The following is an 18,879-nucleotide window of genomic DNA, read 5'->3' on the forward strand; positions in this document are numbered from 1 at the left end:
ATACGTATTATAAAGAGGTGGGCCAGGACTTATTTTGCTGGGCCCATGCATTGTCTTAAAAACTGGGACATTTCACAGAAGTTCCTTGTTGGGTGGGGGCAGTGTATTAACAGCTGAGACAGGTCAGGGGACAGACAGCAGGATTGCCTGCTTTTTCCTGCGGCCAGGCAGCCCCTGGTGTGTGTGTCTGCCTGGCGGCCTTGATCACTGGAGCTGAGAGCCCTGAAGACGGGCACGTGCTCTGCCCCTCCCGCCGTCTCGCCAGCACTGGGGCTGAGTGTCGCATCATCCTCACAGTCCAGGGCTAAGCAGTCTCTTTATTTTGCAGTCCTTGTGCTTTTATCAAATGCAGGAGAATACAGGCCAGAACTAGGACTGTTTTCATTCATCTGTGTTCCCTGTGTGGCCCCAGCAGGAATTGGAGTCTGTGGTCCTCTCCCCCCAGCCCCTGGCCCCCCAGACATGTACCCTGTGCTCACACACAGCCCCAGAACCCATCCTCTGGTTTTCGCAGACCAGGTGCGGCCCAGAGCCTGTTTCTGTAAATAAAGTTTACCTGAACAAAGCCACGTCCTCTCAGTGACATCTCGTCTGCAGTCGGTTCTGCTTTCCTTTGACAAGAGTTGAGTCATTGCAGTAGAGACCACACGACCTGCAAAGCTTCAACAGTTTACTTACTATCTTTATAGAAGCCTTTTATAGAGAAAGTTTGCTGGCTCCTGGTGTAGACTGAGGTGTTCCAGAAGTGAATGAACAAGCCTGTCTATTTCTTGTTAAGCTGGCCTGTGGAAGAAGCAGGGAATGTGAACATGTGTGCTCACGGCCGGCAGTTAATCTCATAGCAACACGGGTTGTAACCTGCTTGCCTTACTAGCAGGCTGGGAACGCACCTTGTGCAAGTGAGGGAGAAAAATCATGAACTCATTCTACCTGAAATGATTTGCCTTTCCTTTTTTAAATGTTCCGTATTTGTTATCAGATTATTTTTACGGAGCAGGAAACACAAGCAGCAGATAAGGCAGGTGTCTGATGGACAAGGCTGTCACCAGGCAGCTAGTTCTCAGCAACAGCTGCTGTTTCGGGAAAGGATGAAACTCCTGAAAAGAGTAGGGGGCAACCTGGCCCTCCCTCCTCATGGTCCTCCCAGGAACGCCTACCTCTGGCCAGGTGAGGGTAGGGTCAGGGACAGGGGGCGGGGGAAGCTTCTCAAGTGGCAATATCCCGGCTTCTATTAGATGCAAAGGACTTAGGTTGCCGGCTAGGGAGCTGAGCTGTCATATTCGATTCTTCTAGTTTCATTTAGGGCTTAATGACTCTTCCTATCCTATTATTAACTTACTGAAAGGAAGTTGGGCCCTGAAATACAGCTTACAGCTATCTTGCAAAAGCCACAAAGCATCCTGGAAGACCCCACTCAGGTTAGAAATAGTTCTGCTTGCTTGATATGTACAGTTTATCTTTCAGTGGGCGTTCCTCCCCCTCCCCCTGCCCCCCCTCCAACACTCTCCCCCATAGAAACTCAAACAACCATTTTCCTAGGCAGATAGCACATCCTCTACATGGATGGCTGTCAACTGAGGGCAGTTGTGACCCCGCCCAGGGACACTGGGCAATGTCTGGAGACATTTTTGGTTGTCATAATTTTGTGCATGGTGGGTGGGGGGGCTGCTACCGGCATCTAGCCAAGGATGATGCTACACATCCTACAGTGCACAGGACAGCTCCCTGCAACAAAGAATTTTCTGGCCCAAGATGTCATATGAATTGAGAACTCCTTACTCTAGATGCTGTTATCTTTTTATGTTCCCTCTATTATGTTTTTAGCTGTCTTCTGAATTTTCAGATTTGTATTTTCCTCTCCAGCTTTTTGCATTAAGCAGAAGTTATTATTATTTTTAGAAAAGTTTTATCGGAGGATAGTTGATTTACAATGTTGTGTTAGTTTCAGGTGTACAGCAAAGTGAATCAGTTCTGCATATATATATATCCACTCTTTTTTAGATTCTTTTCCCATATAGGCCATTACGGAGTATTGGGTAGAGTTCCCTGTGCTATACAGTAGGTCCTTATTAGTTATCTATTTTATATATAGTAGTGTGTATATGTCAATCCCAATCTCCCAATTTATCCCCTTGCCCCCCATACCCCCTGGTAACTGTAAGTTTGTTTAAGCAGAAGTTATTTTGGATAACTTCTGAATGTTCTGTGAGGGTTCACTTAATCATCAGAATCTCTTCTGCATCCAGCATCATCTTCTGTGGGGCACAGGGATGAGAGAAAGTGCTTGGAGACCTGGGTGGGAGTCGTTGCTCTGGGCTTGGGGGTCAGATAAGTCTTTTTAACCTAGTTTTCTCATCTGTCTAGTAAGACTAAGTGGTGTCTCCCCTGAGTACCTCTCTTGGTGATGGTGAGGACAAAATGAAGATGGTGTGCGTGACAGTATGTTGAAAAATGTAACGTGGAAGGAATAGCGTAACGATGATGTTAATTCTCTGGAAACCAAGGAGAGCACTCTATTTTAAATGTTGAACTGAAACAGGGCAATAACCACGCTCACGAATTATGCAATTGCCCTTATAAGTCATAGCTGTTTTCTTAGTAGAAATGAGAGTCGGGAGGCTTAGAAGGATTGGTTTACAAATAACTGCTAAAGAAGCGTCTGTGGGGCTCTTTATCAAGGAAGGTGGAAGTAGCAGGCATTTTGAGAACATCAAAACTTCATAATAAAAACCAGGAGCGAGACGGGTGCCTGCAATCCTGGTTACTCTTCCTTGTTATCCTGGGGGTCCTAGTCAGTAAAATAAGGAAAGCAGAAAAGTGATGTAAAAATATTAGACACGGACAGACAAAACTAATGTTACTTAGAGATGGTAAGATTTTTAATCAGTACACTACCAGAACTGTTTATATATGAGGTCAGTCTTAAAAATCTATATACCAGCGCTTCTATATACCAACGATAACTATTTAGAAACTGTAATTGGAAAAGGTCCTATTCACAGCAGCAACAAGAATTATGCAGCCCGTAACCAATATATGAGATCTTTATGGAGGAAACTGTAATGTCTTACTGAAAGACAGGAGAAAGCTTGTTATACAAGGAGGTTTATTCAGAGGTAGGCCCTGTGGTTGTGGCTGAGCTGTTGCCCATGGAATCAAGGCTGAAGTGGGTTGAGTAGCTTTCTCAAGGTCACACAGCCAGTTACCAGGTCATTTTGACACTTACCACCAGACTTTCTCATACTTCCTAAACAGGATTTCTTATTGGTTTCCAGTAGGCATCTTCCTAACGAGTTTCTTCCGAGTGGTTGCGTGAGTTCGGCGAGTGGCTCTGCTGGATTCTATAATACATCACTAGGGGACCATTTCTCTTGCTATTTTGGCCATGAATTGGCCACCCCCCTCTCTCATCTTTCTGCCATTCTTGTTCGTTCTCAGTAGGAGATGTGGCTTCTCTGCAAACACCAGGACTTACCATGCTGGAGAATCATGGTTTTAGGAGAGCCTCTTGTTGGCTATTAAGTACTTTATGCATTGGGGGGTAGACTTAAAAAAATGAATGATCATTTTTGGTGACTCATTTCCAATGGATCTATTCGACGAAGGCCTGTTGTTGAAAGACTCCCAGGGAAAACGGCCGTACTTTTCTTGGCTTTGTACGTTTAGACTTCCATTTGTTGGACTTTTAACCGTATGAGCAACATTTGTAATGGCGGCGCTGTGTTAAATGCATGCATTATACGATCCCATTTAATTCCAGCCACGATACAGTGATGTTAGTTATTATCATCCCCATTTTACAGATGAGAAAATTGAAGCTGAGGGGTTAAGAGACTTGCCCTGGGTCATGCAGCTGGTAGAGCTAAATTTGAACCCAGGTGTGCCTGGGTTGTAACCGTTGTACTATCCTGCTAGGGCTGCCTGTTAACTCTTAGACACCAGCTTTTCAATCCATGGCCTCTTAAAATACAAGAAAGAAAAATAAATCTTAATATCTAACGACCCGCAAGCTCAGGTAGAGTCACCCAGGATAGCTTTTTAATGAATGTGTGAAATGCTCTAATTTTCTTCTGTTGTTATTGATGTATTTGTTCAAATTCCTTTTGAGAATGCACATTTGTTTTGAAACCAAACCTGTCTTTCTTGCCTACATTTCAGTCAGAACTAAGACATGGTCCGTTTTACTATATGAAGCAGCCACTCACCACAGACCCTGTTGATGTTGTACCGCAGGATGGACGAAATGATTTCTACTGCTGGGTTTGTCACCGGGAAGGCCAAGTCCTTTGCTGTGAGCTCTGTCCCCGGGTTTATCACGCTAAGTGTCTGAGACTGACATCGGAACCAGAGGGGGACTGGTTTTGTCCTGAATGTGAGGTTAGTTCCTGCTGAATGAATGCATTGTCTGCCTCGTTTCCTCTCCTTTCTTTTCTTCCTTTTATTTCAAAATTTTCAAATAATCCAAACACAAAGAAAAGAGAAGTTTCTTGCCTTCCATCTGCTCTATCCTGGTCACCCCCTTTTTTGGACCAACATAGGCAACGGCCTTAGCACTGCAGCTCTTGGAAAGACAATTGCACTGATTTTTTTCTTTTTTGGCCTCACTGCGTGGCTTGTGGGATCTTAGTTCCCCTAGCAGGGATCGAACCCGCGCCCCTGGCAATGGGAGTGTGGAGTCTTAACCACTGGACCGCCAGGAAGGTCCCCTGCACTGAATATTGATTTTGATTCTTCATGGGTCTTTGGATCACTTTGAGATCTGCAACCTTCTCTGATTCTCCTGTAATGAACATTCCAGAAGTTATAAACTTCTGACAAGTTTGTATGTTTTGAAGAGATCCCACGCTATTTTCTTCCTTCTTGGATGTCGTCTCCTGCTGCATCATTGAATCATCGGCAGTAGCTAAGCTGGGAAGACCAGTGTTGGTTGTATGTCCCACGTGGTTGCCATCTGATGCTTTTATTCACGCGACAACTGTTCCTCCCATGCCTGTTAGGTACTAGGGGTTCAACAGTGAACAAAAAGAGGCCTGAATCCCATTCTTTTCAGGAGAAAAGGACAAAAACCACAATAAAGTTGTATACCGTGTGTTAGAAGAAGAATGTTCTAGAGAAAATGAATTGAAAGTGAGGAATAGGGAGTGAGGGGGGTGCAGAGTGTCTCCATTTTAAATGATGAAGTCCAGGAAGTCCTTTTAAGATTTAGGAAAGACTTGAAGAAGGGAAGGAGTGAGCCGTGGGGCAATGGGGGGACGGCCTTCCAGGCTGAGGGGGCTGCAGGTACAGAACCCAAGGGAGAAGCACACGGGCATAGTGAAGGGAACGTGCGTATTTCATTTGTAGCAAAGCCTAAACGCTCTTCATGAAAACAATTATCATGGTTTCCACTTTTCTGAGGTGTTTTCTAGTCTCAGCAACTTCCAACTATGATGCTTTTTCAAAATGCTGAAAATAAGAATGTCATCTAGAAAACAAAAACAAATTAAAAACAAAAACAGAGCTTCCCTGGTGGCGCAATGGTTAAGGATCCGCCTGCCAATGCAGGGGACGCACATTCGAGCCCTGGTGCGGGAAGATCCCTCATGCCGTGGAGCAGCTAAGCCCGTGCGCCACAACTACTGAGCCTGCGCTCTAGAGCCCGCGAGCCTGAGCCTGCGTGCCACAACTACTGAGCCCGCACACCTAGAGTCTGTGCTCCTCAACAAGAAAAGCAACTGCAGTGAGAAGCCCGCGCAGCACAACGAAGAGTAGCCCCCACTAACCGCAACTAGAGGAAGCCCCTGCGCGGCAACGAAGACCCAATGCAGTCATAAATAAATAAATAGATTTATTAAAAAAACCCAAATAATGTCATCTACAAAATCCTTTAATATGGAATGTCACCTGGATTCAAAGGTATATTGGCATTAGGTCTCAAACGCGAGGACGCTTTCTGTGTAGGAATTGGAAAGCTCTCCCAGCTGTTGATAGTGGGGAAAAAAGCAAGCTTTAGGACAGTGTCAGTAGTACTGCTTTTGGGTAGTGGATGGAGTAAAAATCTGTGGAAAGAAAGTAGAGGCCAGGTCAGTATGATGATGACATTTTAATGGTGTTCTGCCTCTAAAATTGCAAAAGATGGTCACTGGTTTTCTTTGGGTTCCTATAGACGGAGACATTGCTCAGCAGTGCCCTCCTGTTCAGAGCCTGAACTCATCCTGCATTTAATGTGGGAACTGGAACCTTCATTTATTTTCTTTTGTCTTGATCTTCCCTTCCCAATTGTTTAATAATTTCGCAGAGAAGATAGTGGCTCAGATAGGATGCTTTTGCTGTAAATAATCTTGTTGAAAGGCAGCTGAAACCAGAGAGATTTATTATTGTGTGTAGAAAGAACCCAGAGGCAGGGCCAGGCCAGCGTTTGTTCAGAGCCAGACTCTTTGCGTTTCATTGTTGAGGCAGTGTGTCCCTCATGGCCGTAAGGTGGCTGCTGGGGGTTTTATCACGCGTGACTAGATAACAGTCCCCCTGAGTGGAGTGTCTCTTCTCAATCCTTTTGTTATCAAGCAGAAGACTTTGCCCATCAGCCTCCAGCTGACACGCCCTTGAGCTCATTGGTCAGGATTGGACCACCAGTCCCCACGCAGAAAAGGCTCAAAAATGTTTGTTTGGTACTTTCAGTCTGTATCGTGGGAACCGGCCATTGCCAACCAGGAGGACGTGGCCAGGGCTGTGGGAGAAGAGGTGAATGACAGTTGAGCGGGCGACCCAAGTATTGAGTGTGGATAGTTACCTGGAAATGAACTGGAATTCAGACAGACAGGTGTTCTATGTCTAAAATTGAGAGTCCTGAATTTCTTCTAGTGGTGAACTGGTGAGGTGGTCAACTGGGAAGACTTGCTATTACGGCTCTGGTAGCTAAGGAATGAGATCCGTGCGTCGCGGACTGATGTCAGCTTATGAGCGCCTCTTGTGTTGCCCTTTTTCTCAACAACCAACCAGACACGCCTGGAAGTTCCTTTTGGAGGATCCGGAGATCTGAAGAAGGGAAATGAAATCCAGATTAATTGGAGAAAACTTTTCTCAGCTCTGCCTACACAGATGGTTCAAGAGTGTTTCCTGATAGTATCTGAATTTACCGTTTTTGTTGTTCCTGCTACCTGAGGATTCCGAAGCTCTTAGATCAAGTACAGATTTACATAGCAGAGTCTGGTATCAGACATGTCTTTGATGGGAATTTCTCTTACAAAGTGACACTTATTTCCTACAGAGATAGACAGCTAGACTGCTCTGTGGGTAATTTGCCAGAAGGTCCTGAGTGGGTTCACATCAGTGGTGACGGAGAATGAAGTCATTTTTATTATTACTTCACTACCATCCCTTGGATTCTTTCTGCAGGAAAGATTGTCACTTTCCAACCATGATGTCATTGAATTAATTCCTTGTCAGTTTCCTGAAGGATAGCCCAGCACCTTAAGAGGATCAAGGAAAGTGGCTGATTCGTTGTGTGAAGAGATTACCCTGAAACCATCAGTGGCCTTTCATGTCCTATTCTTGAAACCCGAGGTTATAGCAATGACGATTTTTCAGGTCCTTGCCTACCCCACCCTTTTTTTCAGATTATATTGTCTACATGAGCTAAAAGCGGTTCTTAGTTAATCGACGGATCGGTGTGCTTCTTAATTTTTATCCACTGATCCAGCACCCGTGTCAAGTAGATTGGAGTGCTCGTCAAGCGAAACAACTGGTCTCATGTAGATGGGAATTATTTTTTGCGTGTGAACTTACTGGAAAATTAGGAGGAAAGGGAAATGAGTACATGGGATCGTAATTTTTTTTTTTCTAACTGGATATTTGTGTGATTTTGATTTGTAGAAGATTACAGTAGCAGAATGCATCGAGACTCAGAGTAAAGCCATGACCATGCTCACCATTGAACAGTTATCCTACCTGCTCAAGTTTGCCATTCAGAAAATGAAACAGCCAGGGGTAAGATGACACTTCCTCTTGTTATAAGTGTGAATGAGAATAGTGACCTTTGTTCTGTTAACATTTTTGTTCCTTGTAGTTGCCTGAGCTTTTCAGACACCTGTGCTTATTATTACTCTTTGGGTCTTGTGTGCCCAGATTCAGCGACCTGTAAATTAAATTTGACAACGGCATTAAGTTAATTCTCAAAAGTGAGCCCTTTGTGAGACCAAGGAGTTTAATCAGGAAATGACATATATTAGAAAGCTGGTGGGGATTTAAAATTCTGAGTGGTTGAGAAGTGAAACCTCAGACCGCATCGGGTAAGGGGGAGTCAGTAGAATTCCATTTCAGTGAGAGCTGAGTACAACCCAGTTTCTTTGTAATCAAGGCCTAATGGTGGAACCTTCAGGTAAAAGTCCACCAGTGAGATTCCTGTAAAGGGTGAGAATTTTGAAAGGGGATTTGATGTACAGCCTTTGCCCTTTAAGGAAAATCTGTCTGCGAAAGCAGCCCTGCCGCGTTCAGCTGGCAAGCGGTGTACTTCTCCGTGGTTTCCCTCCCAGAAGTCCCAGTCATATCATAGCTGTGATGGTGGTTTTGTAGTTTTTTGTGACAGGTTTCAGAAAGATGGCAGTAAAATACCTTGTCTTTAAAGATGATATGTTATGGGCTTCCCTGGTGGCGCAGTGGTTGAGAGTCCGCCTGCCGATGCGGGGGACACGGGTTCGTGTCCTGGTCCGGGAAGATCCCACATGCCGCGGAGCGGCTGGGCCCATGAGCCATGGCCGCTGAGCCTGTGCGTCTGGAGCCTGTGCTCCGCACCGGAAGAGGCCACAACAGTGAGAGGCCCGCATACCGCCAAAAAACAAAACAAAACGTTATGACAAGATAATCAACATATTATGACATTTTTCCTATGGAAACTTGGGTTCTTGGGTAAGGTTCTTTTCTGATTTACACAAAGGCACCATATGGGCTAGTGGTGACCCTTTGTGAAACTCTTCAGAGTTTGCTTTCTAAGTCAAATAAATGTATGAAATGTAGATTCTGAGTGCTTTTAGTAACCATTGTGGTTTAATTTCTTTAAAAAAAGTAGAAGCTTTAGTTTTGAGATTATATTCTGAAATTTGATATCATGATGAAAAAATTAAGAGCCTGCCAGTTGGGGGTTGCTAAATTGAGAACCTGTCTCTTTCACAAAATCTCTGTCAATGGAAGCAAAAGTATATAGCCTAAGTTTTGCAAAAAAACAAACTTTGACAAGGAGAATTGATTCATGTAGATTTGTCAACACTGTGGAATTAATTATAAACCAAAAAGAAAAATCAAAGAAGGTGTGAATTTCTTATGTAAATTGTTTGTTACAAAATCAGAACAGAAAGTTGCTGATTTTTGTGGAAGCATCCTTTTAACTTAAAATGGCCAAACTGATTCTGGATGAGAGAGAGCTTGGATGACTGCAAATGGTAATCCGTTCAGATGCCTTGCTTGAGCATAATTTGGTGTTTAATGAAATCTTTTAGATTTTTTTTTATTGATAAGCAAATAGTACCCATCAACAAACCAGGCCTTGCATTTTGAACTGATTCTTATTACTCCATAAGAAAGTGGATCAAGATACAAAACCTTTACACAGTCCCTGCTTTGTTTTGTTTCTGGTTTTTTTTTTTTTTTTTGCTGTGACACGTGGCCTGTGGGATCTTAGTTCCCTGACCAGGGATCGAATGCGTGCCCACTGCATTGGAAGCGCAGAGTCTTAAACCACTGGACCGCCAGGGAAGTCCCCACACAGTCCCTGCTTTGAAAGTAATTTGGCCCCTCAAAGGAGGAGCAAAACCTCACTAAAATTTCCGCCCATGTGTAAGATATCTGTTGGCACTTTAGGGGAACTTTATTTGGTGTGTCATCTCTAGGTGTAGCCAGATTTCACCCCCAGTCAGGTTTGATTATGGGCATTTTCAGTGTATAGATAAGCCTCCTTCAGAATTCAGGTCTCAAGTAATGATAGCGTGTTCTTGTCCGTCTTAATTGAAGAGGCCTGGACCTGTTACTTGAGTCTGTACTGAAAACAAAACAAATGACAAAACTGGAACCCAGCTGGGCCCATGATTATGGATAACCGGGCAGAATTTGAAGGTGAACCAGTTTGGAGCTTCTCAAGGGCCTATCTTGTAGAAAGTTTTAGAACTGTATGTTCTGGAAAGTTGTCTCGGGTTTAAAGTACATTGCTGGTATGAATGCTTGGTCTTCCATAGCAGTGATGGGTTTGTGTCTGTGTCTGTGCATCTTTTCTTTTATAGACAGATGCATTCCAGAAGCCCGTTCCGTTGGAACAGCATCCCGACTATGCGGAATACATCTTCCATCCCATGGACCTTTGTACATTGGAAAAGGTTGGCTTCCATCGAAAAGCCAATTGTCAAGATGATTCGAGATCCTCCCTCACTTCCCGTGCCCCACCTCGAGTTAGATGGTTCTGTGCCATTTTTATTTGGATGGAAGAACTCTCATTCCCCTAACTTCTGTAACATTTTCCCAAGGATTGCAGTGGGTGTTGAAATCCACTGCTTAGCTCCCAATAGTATTATACTTCTGCTGGTGATTCTAGCTTTTTATATGAGAAAGTCACAGCTTCTAAGAATTAGTGATTTGGTTGATTTGAGCCTTACCCTTCTTTTTCTTTTGGAGGTGCTAATAAGAGCAGCAGGAAGGAAGAAGAGAAAATTAAGTGTCTGGGAGACCTTCATGTTAGCCGTGAATAAGTGGCTTCTTAGATCTTGACTTATTTCACTGATAAGAGTATTTCTTTAATGCCTGAAAGCGTTTTTAAAGGTTCAAACTAAAATTCCATGCTGAAAAATTACACAGGTAACATTTTAGGTTGCGTATGTCATCCTGGTGCTGATTTTCAAATTGCCAGCACCAAAGTATGGTTAAAGAAAAGCGTGGATGAGGAGAAAACATGACTTTATATTGTATGCATTGATGATCCCCAAAACAGTAAATCCAGCCTGCTTTGGAAAATTGTACACACCCTTACGGTATTTAACAAAAGAAGGAATTCCAAAAAGACAAGGTTGGAATCCTGGCTTCCTAAATTATTAGCTTTGGAACTTTGAGTAGTTCCTTTAACATTACCATACCTCAGTTTCCCTGTCTGTAAAATGGGGATAGTGACTGCTTCCTTGAGTTTTCAGTTATGAGGCTTATGCGAGGCTGTACAATTAATAATAAATGTGTAAATATGCAAAATACCCTGGTTTGGCGGAAGAAGCTGCTTGATAAATGGCAGTGCTCTAAGATGAGAAAATTCGAGTTAGTGTGGTGAATTCAGGGAATGCATTTCTATAGAGTTATAGATCCCAACTATAATAGCATCTTGGGAAGTGAGTAGAAGCATTAATTAATTTGGCAGATGACTGCGAAGAAAATTATGTGGGGACGCAGGTGTTACTGATTGTGGCTTATAGAGACTCACTGGTGATTATTTTCTGTGGCTTTTCTTCCCAGAACGCTAAAAAGAAAATGTATGGCTGCACAGAAGCCTTCCTGGCTGATGCAAAATGGATTTTGCACAACTGCATCATTTATAATGGGGGTGAGTGGATTAGATGGCTCTTAAGAGTGAGAGTGTGCTGTGTGTGTTGCCCGTTCTCCTGCCCTTCATAAAAAATCAGGCTCTTTTTTCATGCATCAGGGCCAATAGCTGAGAATACTGGTGTATAGATTGCTGACGTGTGTGAACAGGGGGCAGTGACTACCTGCATTTTAAGGTATGAGCTGATGTCCACAGTGGCTTGTGATATAAGATGCTTTTACCTGTCCTTAAAAAAAAACCTTATTTTAATCGAGGAATAATTACATAAAATAAAAAGCACAGATTTTACAGGTGCATTCCATGAATTTGACAAATGTGTCACCACCTCTGTAACTACAACCCCAAATAAGATCCTAGAACATTTCTGTCACCCCATTATATTCCCAGTTGCCCCTCTCCAGTAAATCCACCCTCCTGAAAAGGAACTGTTCTGTTTTCTGTAACTAGAGATTCGTTTTATTCTAGAATATTCTAGAATTTCATACCAGTGGAGCCAGAGTGCCCGCTTTTATGCCTGGCTACGATGACACAGTGTAATATTTTGGGGATTCATTCATGTTGTGTCTATCAGTGGTTTGTTTCTTTTTATCGCTGAGTGGTATCAATATATATATAGTTTTTATAAATTATTTTATTTATTTTTGGCTGCGCTATGTCTGTTGCTGCGCACGGGCTTTCTCTAGTTGTGGCGAGCGGGGGCTACTCTTCGTTGCAGTGCGCGGGCTTCTCATTGTGGCGGCTTCTCTGGTTGTGGAGCACGGACTCTGGGCGCGTGGCCTTCAGTAGTTGTGGCATGTGGGCTCAGTAGTTGTGGCTCGCGGTCTCTAGAGCGCAGGCTCAGTAGTTGTGGCGCACGGGCTTAGTTGCTCCACGGCATGTGGGATCTTCCCGGACCAGGGCTCAAACCCGTGTCTCCTGCATTGGCAGGCGGATTCTTAACCACTGCGCCACCAGGGAAGTCCAGTAACAATATTGTATCAACATACAATTTATTCATCCATTCCCTTTGTTGATGTTGATGGATATTTGAATTGTTTTCAGTTTTTGGCTGTTGTGAATAACGCCACTGTGAACATTCTTATACAAGTCTTTGTATGGACACATGCTTTCATTTCTCTTGGATAAATACCCAAGACTGGTATTGCTAGATCATTGAGTAGGTTTAAATTTATAAGAAATTTTACCAAACTGTTTTGCAAATTGGTTGTATTATTTTACATTCCTTCTAGCGAGTATATGAGAATCTTTGTTGCTCCACATCATTGTCAACATTTGGTATTATCTGTTTTTAATTTTGCCTGTTCTTGAAGGCATGACATATTATGTCATGGTGGTTTTGCCTGTCTCTAATGACTAATGGTACTGAGTATCTTTTCATGTGCTTATCAGTCATTTGTATATCATTTGTTGGTGAAACATCTATTCAGATCTTTTGCTCATTTCAAAAATTGGGTTGTTTGTTTTTTATTATTGAGTTTTAGGAGTTCTTTATATTCTGGTTAAAGTTTTGTCAGTTGCATTTTTGTGGGTTAAGCCTTCTGGACAGAGTGGAGGAGAGCTCCCATTAAAATCTCCTCAATGGGCACCTTTCCCATTGTCCTGCCCTCTCCCACAATCCTCTCTGTCTACCTTCTGGCCAGGTAGATCTTTCAGGGTCCTGCCCTGTTCTCTTCTTCCTGTCCCCTGCTGGAACACTCTTCCCCTCTTTGCTTTGATGAGTTTTCCTTATCCTTCAGTCTCAGCCTCTCAGTCCTCTGAGGAGCCTTCCTTCATGACCTAGACCGTACTATGTGCTCTTGTTAAGGGCTCTCACAGTACCTGTACTTCCCCACGGCAGTATTTTGTCACACTTTCTGGATGGTGCTTTTTTTCATTTGAGTTGCTCACCAGGATGTAAGCCCTTTAAGGGCAGATGCCAAACTTGTTTCCTGTATACCCTTGGGCCTAGCGTAGACTGTTGTTAGCTGATGTTTGAGCAAAGACATATGAATGGATGGCTATCTGCTTAAAGTACGTGTTTTGCATTATTAACTCAGTAGCAGGGTTGGGGTGCAGGGAGGAGAGAAAGAGAGGTACCCTAGACATTGAGAATTTGTGTAAAGGTTATAAACTCAAATATATAGAAAGGGCAGTAAGATCGTATAAACAAGTGAATGAGCTCAGGTAGCAGAAAAATAACATAAGCCAGGGTGGCCACTGGCCATGGGGAGAGCGAGTGGCTGCGGAGAACAGGGAACTCCCGCCTGGTCTGGAGGGGTATCTCCCCTGGACACTCCAGTGCTTTATTGGATACAGAGTTCTTAGCTCTTCTGAGTTTTCAAGGCAGGCCAGAAATCTAGGTATTTGTGTGTGTGCGTATGAAATCTTTTTGCCACCAAATTCACAATTTCTAAAAATTGTCATAAGGTTCTAAGAAAACACGGCTTTTTGGCCATCTTGTTCTCTGGTTTCGTGTAAAGGCTCAGGGTTAAGAGTTAGACCTGGGGCCATATCCTCAACTCGTTAGCTAAATGGTCTCATATAAGTGATGACTCCTGAGCCTTGGTTTACTCTTCGGTGAAATGAGAACATTCATGCCTGCTTCCTAATAAGGCTTTTTGAAGAGTTAACAAGAAAATGTATTTCAGAGCACCAGGAACAGTAGAGTTACTCAATTAAATGTCTTCTTTCTCCTGTACTATTCTTGGGTTGGCGTCTGGGACAATGGACAGAAGAAGGCTCCTTTTCACTAATTGGAGCCTTGAGAATATAAAAGCATCTTTCAAATATTAATTCATGAGCTGTCGGAAACCAACACAAATTGTTATGTTTCAGAGAAGATGACATCTAAGCACCAAAGATTGGTTCATGGGAAAAGTCACCTAATCTGAACTGATGTTAGAAGCCAGAAATGTATGGTTTTTAACCTTTAAAAGGTTAATCCTGGAAGAAAGCAAGTTAAAATGTTGTAAGTGGAGGTATAATCCCAAGGCTGGGTATTTCTGTGTTTCCATTTGAATTAATCTTGTTTTCTTATTCCCTCAGGAAATCACAAATTGACGCAAATAGCGAAAGTAGTCATCAAAATCTGTGAGCATGAGGTATGTGTTTCCTGCTGTCCCCTTTTAAGTATACCTAGAATGAAGGCATGGGGTGATTGAAGTTTCCATTTGCGGAATCTCCCAGTGGGTAGCTCTGGTAATTTTGGAATTTGTTGAGGTACAGATAGCGCCCCTCTCTTCAAGGAAAGTAAAAGCAACAGATATGCCACAATATGTTATAAATCAACACCCTCATCTTAGCTCTAAGAGAGATGGGAGTTTTCAGCCTTGAGTCGTGGTCCAGCACTGCACATCCTGAGTTTTCGGGGTCAAATAGAGTTTATGATTGCTTTGCCCCACAGTCTGTGGCATCCCCTCAGGTCCCTTTCAGTCTTCTTGCAGAAGGTATTTGGGTTTTGACATTATTTGCAGGAAAGGTCTTGAGTTTCTCTGAGAGTGGCCCAGGTGTCCTGGAAAAATACCCCCTAGTTTTGATGGTGTGGATGAAATGAAGCTCCTGGGCTGGGTGCCCTGAGGCTCTAGTGGTTGCAGGACAGGCTGATGGCAGAAATGGTACAGGGGAGCCTTTCTTTGTTAGATCCCTGTTGTGAGCACAAAAAACTGAGATGCAATGGCCTTCAGCCTGTCTGCACTCTCATCTATCCATCCGTTCATTTGTAAAGAAAACGTTTGGATATCTTAGGATATGTCCATATCTATATATTTGTATAGAGAGAGTTTTATAATGTACATTTTTCACTCTGAGTGTTTTCCTAGGTAATTAAACAGGGAGGAAGAATAGAATTTATCATGGCTGTTCTGATGATTTATTTCCTTAGTGTAATTGTTAGAAATGCAACTACTAGGTCTGAGGCTGTCAGCATGGCTTTGGGTAGATATCTCTTGATTGTTTTCTGGAAATGCTACAGCGCTACTTACACAATGAACTGGAATGAACAAATGTGGTGGTTTTTCTGTGTCGTTGGCAACGTTGGAAGTTCCAGTTTGAAAACTGTTTGTATATATGTTTTTGCCCCAGTGTGATCAGTAAAAAACAGTGGCATCTCACTGTGATTGTGATTTTGATTTCTTTGATGCAAGTGGTGATGGACTGGTTTTTGATATGCTTGTTGGCGACTTGGAGTTGTCTCGGGGTGAGTTGTTCAGTTGTTTTCCCCTTGAGGATTCGTTTCCCTTGATGTAGGTGCTGAAGCCTAGACTTTTCATTGGTGGGTGGTCATAATGTAGCATTTATTGAACCCAGATGCTCTTTGTCTGGCAATTCTGAACCTACCTGTTGGCAACACAGTGCTGCTTCGTGGGCTCCATGCCAGGGCTGTCCTGGACTTGATGTTGCCGCTTTGTTCTACCCAGTACCTTTGGAATAGCTCAGAAGGCGAGTGGGTAGAAGGAAGAAATATGGTCCACCATTCACTCATTCATTCATTTACTCATTTATTCATTGCCCTCAATCGGTCAGTCCATTATAATTAGTAATCACTATAAAGTTATTAATTAATAATCATTAGTTGAGCACCTGCTATGTGTCTGGCACCTTGTCACTTGAAGTGCTTTACATTTATCTCATCTAATTTTTATAATAATTCTGTTTGGTAGGTACTGCTTTCACCCCCATTCTATGAGGTGAGGAAATGGACGCTCAGACAGTATAAGCAACTTTTCCTAAAGTTCTAGAGCTAGGATGTAGTGGAGTCTGAATTTAGATCCAAGAAGGGAGCTTCCAGGGCCTTTAGTTCTAAGTCATGACGGTTCTCTGGGGGGAATGCACTTTCTCAAGAGAGAGGACGGTCAGTTACAGAATTTTCAGTTATCCGTGGAAATAAAATAGAGTAACGTGGTATTAATTAATTGCTGTGCATGGTGTGATTAGAGATATATAGAATTGAGCATGGCAAGCAGAGGCCAGAGTTGAGGGAAGGGATTGGGGAGCTGAGACAGGTAGACTGAGGCCAGACCACGCATGGCCTTGAAGGAACTGACCAGGTGTTTATTTATTTATCTAAATTTATTTATTTATTTATTTTTGACTGCATTGGGTCTTCGTTGCTGCGCATGGGCTTTCTCTAGTTGCGGCGAGCGGGGACTACTCTTCCTTGCGGCGCGTGGGCTTCTCATTGCTGTGGCTTCCCTTGTTGCGGAGCACGGGCTCTAGGCGCGTGGGCTTCAGTAGTTGTGGCACTCAGGCTCAGTAGTTGTGGCTTGTGGGCTCTAGAGCGCAGGCTCAGCAGTTGTGGTACACGGGCTTAGTTGCTCCATGGCATGTGGGATCCTCCTGGACCAGGGCTGGAACCCACCTCTCCTGCATTGGCAGGCGGATTCGCAACCACTGCGCCACCAGGGAAGCCCTGACCAGGTGTTTAGATTTCATTGTTAGTTTCTCAACCTTGGCACTACTGACATTTGAGGCCAGAGACATCTTTGTTGCAGGAGCTGTCCTTGTACCATCATAGACTCCAGTCTCAACTGTCCACCCCCAGTTGTGATCACCGATGACCGACAATATCTCCAGTTATGCCAAGTGTCCCTGGAAGGGTTAAACTGTCCCAGTAGAGAACCACTGGTCTAAGGAGAGGGACCAGATGGGACCTGTGTTTGTAGAAGGTGGCTCTGGCTGCTCTGTCTGTGTGGGGAATGGACCAAGCTTAGGAAGCTGGGAGACATGGTCCAGCGAGAGATTATGGCTGCTGGGGCTAGGTGGGCCAGTCGGGGCTGGTGAGAAACAGTTGGACTGATGTCCAGGGTGTTCCCCACTGTGGGACTTAGGTTAGCTAATCTCACCTGCCAATATCATCATGCATTTCTTGAGGGCCTGCAGATACAAGACCCCTGGGAATGACACATTCTAACACATTTTTGCTTTACAGATGAATGAAATCGAAGTTTGTCCAGAGTGTTATCTAGCTGCTTGCCAAAAACGAGATAACTGGTTTTGTGAGCCTTGTGTAAGTTGGATTTCCTTTCCTTTCTTTGTTTTCTGAACTCTATGCCTTGGGTGACCCAGGACAGCTTTCTGCAGGTGGCTTATTGGATGAAACTTTGCATAAAGTTTTAAAATAATTTTCTTACTGAAAATTAAGTTACGGCAGAATGGGAGTAATCCAGGTGGGATAAACCTCTTTGGCTGCAAGGTCATGTGCCAGAGGTAGTGTCACGATTTACTGGGTTTATTAGCCCTCGAAAACAGCAGGATGCAGAGTGAAAAGAAGTTCATCAGAGAGGAGAGACATGCCAAAGTCACGCAGATGACGAGCCGAGTCGTGTTAAATGAGTGTGTTACTTACAAATCACGTTGGGTCTATTTTAAGAGGTTTGGAAATCCCTCCCAGGGTTAACTCCATGGTCTCTCCAAACCGTGGTTCTTGAGGCTGGGATTGGGGTGGGGAGAGAAAGTCACCCCAGTTGTCCCCATGGATCTGTATTTTCCAAACTGCTGTTCCGCAGAGCAGTGTGTCGTTGGGGTGAGCTGGGAGGATGGGGGTGCGGGGGGAGGGTATTGGGCCGCAAGATTGGGCAAGTAGAGTTGAGAATCCAAACATGGTTTGTCTTTTCCTGCATTTCGAGATGGACATCTGAATCGTTAAGGCCCTGAGTAGCTCTCGGTAAAGAATAAAGTTAGCTAATGCCGTCCCTTATTATATGCTGGATGTAAGGTGCCTTTAACCCTCCAGCTTAATAGAGGGTGTAGGTATAACTGTCCCTGTGTTGCCCAGAAAGGTACAGTCTCTTGTTCGCTCGCACCCGGGCAAGAGCGGCACAGCCAGAGTTGAAGCCTCGTTTTGGTCAGTGCTCGCTGCTTTTTGGTTTCCCCATTGAACCCCATTCCCAGCCTTGCCCGGGGAATGCCGCACATGTGGTGACTGCCACCTGGGGAGACCCTGCTGGAAGTTGTTTGCTTTCATTCTGTGGCCTGTATCAACTCTGCCTTAGCTTCCCCTCACCCACCGAGCTCTACGTGTGCATCTTGCCGTCGAACACATACAAACTCTGGCTTTTGTTTTTCTTTTCCTAGAGCAATCCACATCCTTTGGTTTGGGCAAAACTGAAGGGGTTTCCATTCTGGCCTGCGAAAGCTCTGAGGGATAAAGATGGGCAGGTTGATGCCCGTTTCTTTGGACAACACGACAGGTGGGAGTTAAACACAGGCTTCAAACGCGTAGCTGTGACTGAACCTTTGATCCTGTCAGTGAATACAAGAAGGGGCGGTGGGTACGGCTATTATTTTATTGTCTCGATACCAGCCAGTGAAGTTGCACTTTAAAAATCCTGTTCTGGGCTGTGTTAATGAGCCTGATT

General features: G+C 43.9%; 1 protein-coding gene across 13 annotated transcripts in view; it reads left to right on the forward strand.

Moving 5' to 3' along the window:
- ZMYND8 (zinc finger MYND-type containing 8) overlaps positions 1 to 18,879 on the forward strand; it is a 126,611-nt gene that overhangs the window by 43,610 nt on the left and 64,122 nt on the right. For 9 of the 13 annotated variants that reach the window (XM_060030677.1, XM_069541464.1, XM_069541465.1 and 6 more), the window contains 7 exons: positions 4,159 to 4,377; positions 7,852 to 7,965; positions 10,248 to 10,340; positions 11,458 to 11,545; positions 14,570 to 14,625; positions 17,451 to 17,528; positions 18,596 to 18,711. In XM_060030677.1, coding sequence (XP_059886660.1) covers positions 4,159 to 4,377; positions 7,852 to 7,965; positions 10,248 to 10,340; positions 11,458 to 11,545; positions 14,570 to 14,625; positions 17,451 to 17,528; positions 18,596 to 18,711 — 764 coding nt within the window. The remainder of the gene's footprint in view (positions 1 to 4,158; positions 4,378 to 7,851; positions 7,966 to 10,247; positions 10,341 to 11,457; positions 11,546 to 14,569; positions 14,626 to 17,450; positions 17,529 to 18,595; positions 18,712 to 18,879) is intronic. The other 4 variants (XM_069541463.1, XM_069541466.1, XM_069541467.1 and 1 more) reach the window with 1 other exon arrangement.

This window comes from Delphinus delphis, chromosome 15 (assembly GCF_949987515.2).
Source record: "Delphinus delphis chromosome 15, mDelDel1.2, whole genome shotgun sequence".
NCBI lineage: Eukaryota > Metazoa > Chordata > Mammalia > Artiodactyla > Delphinidae > Delphinus > Delphinus delphis.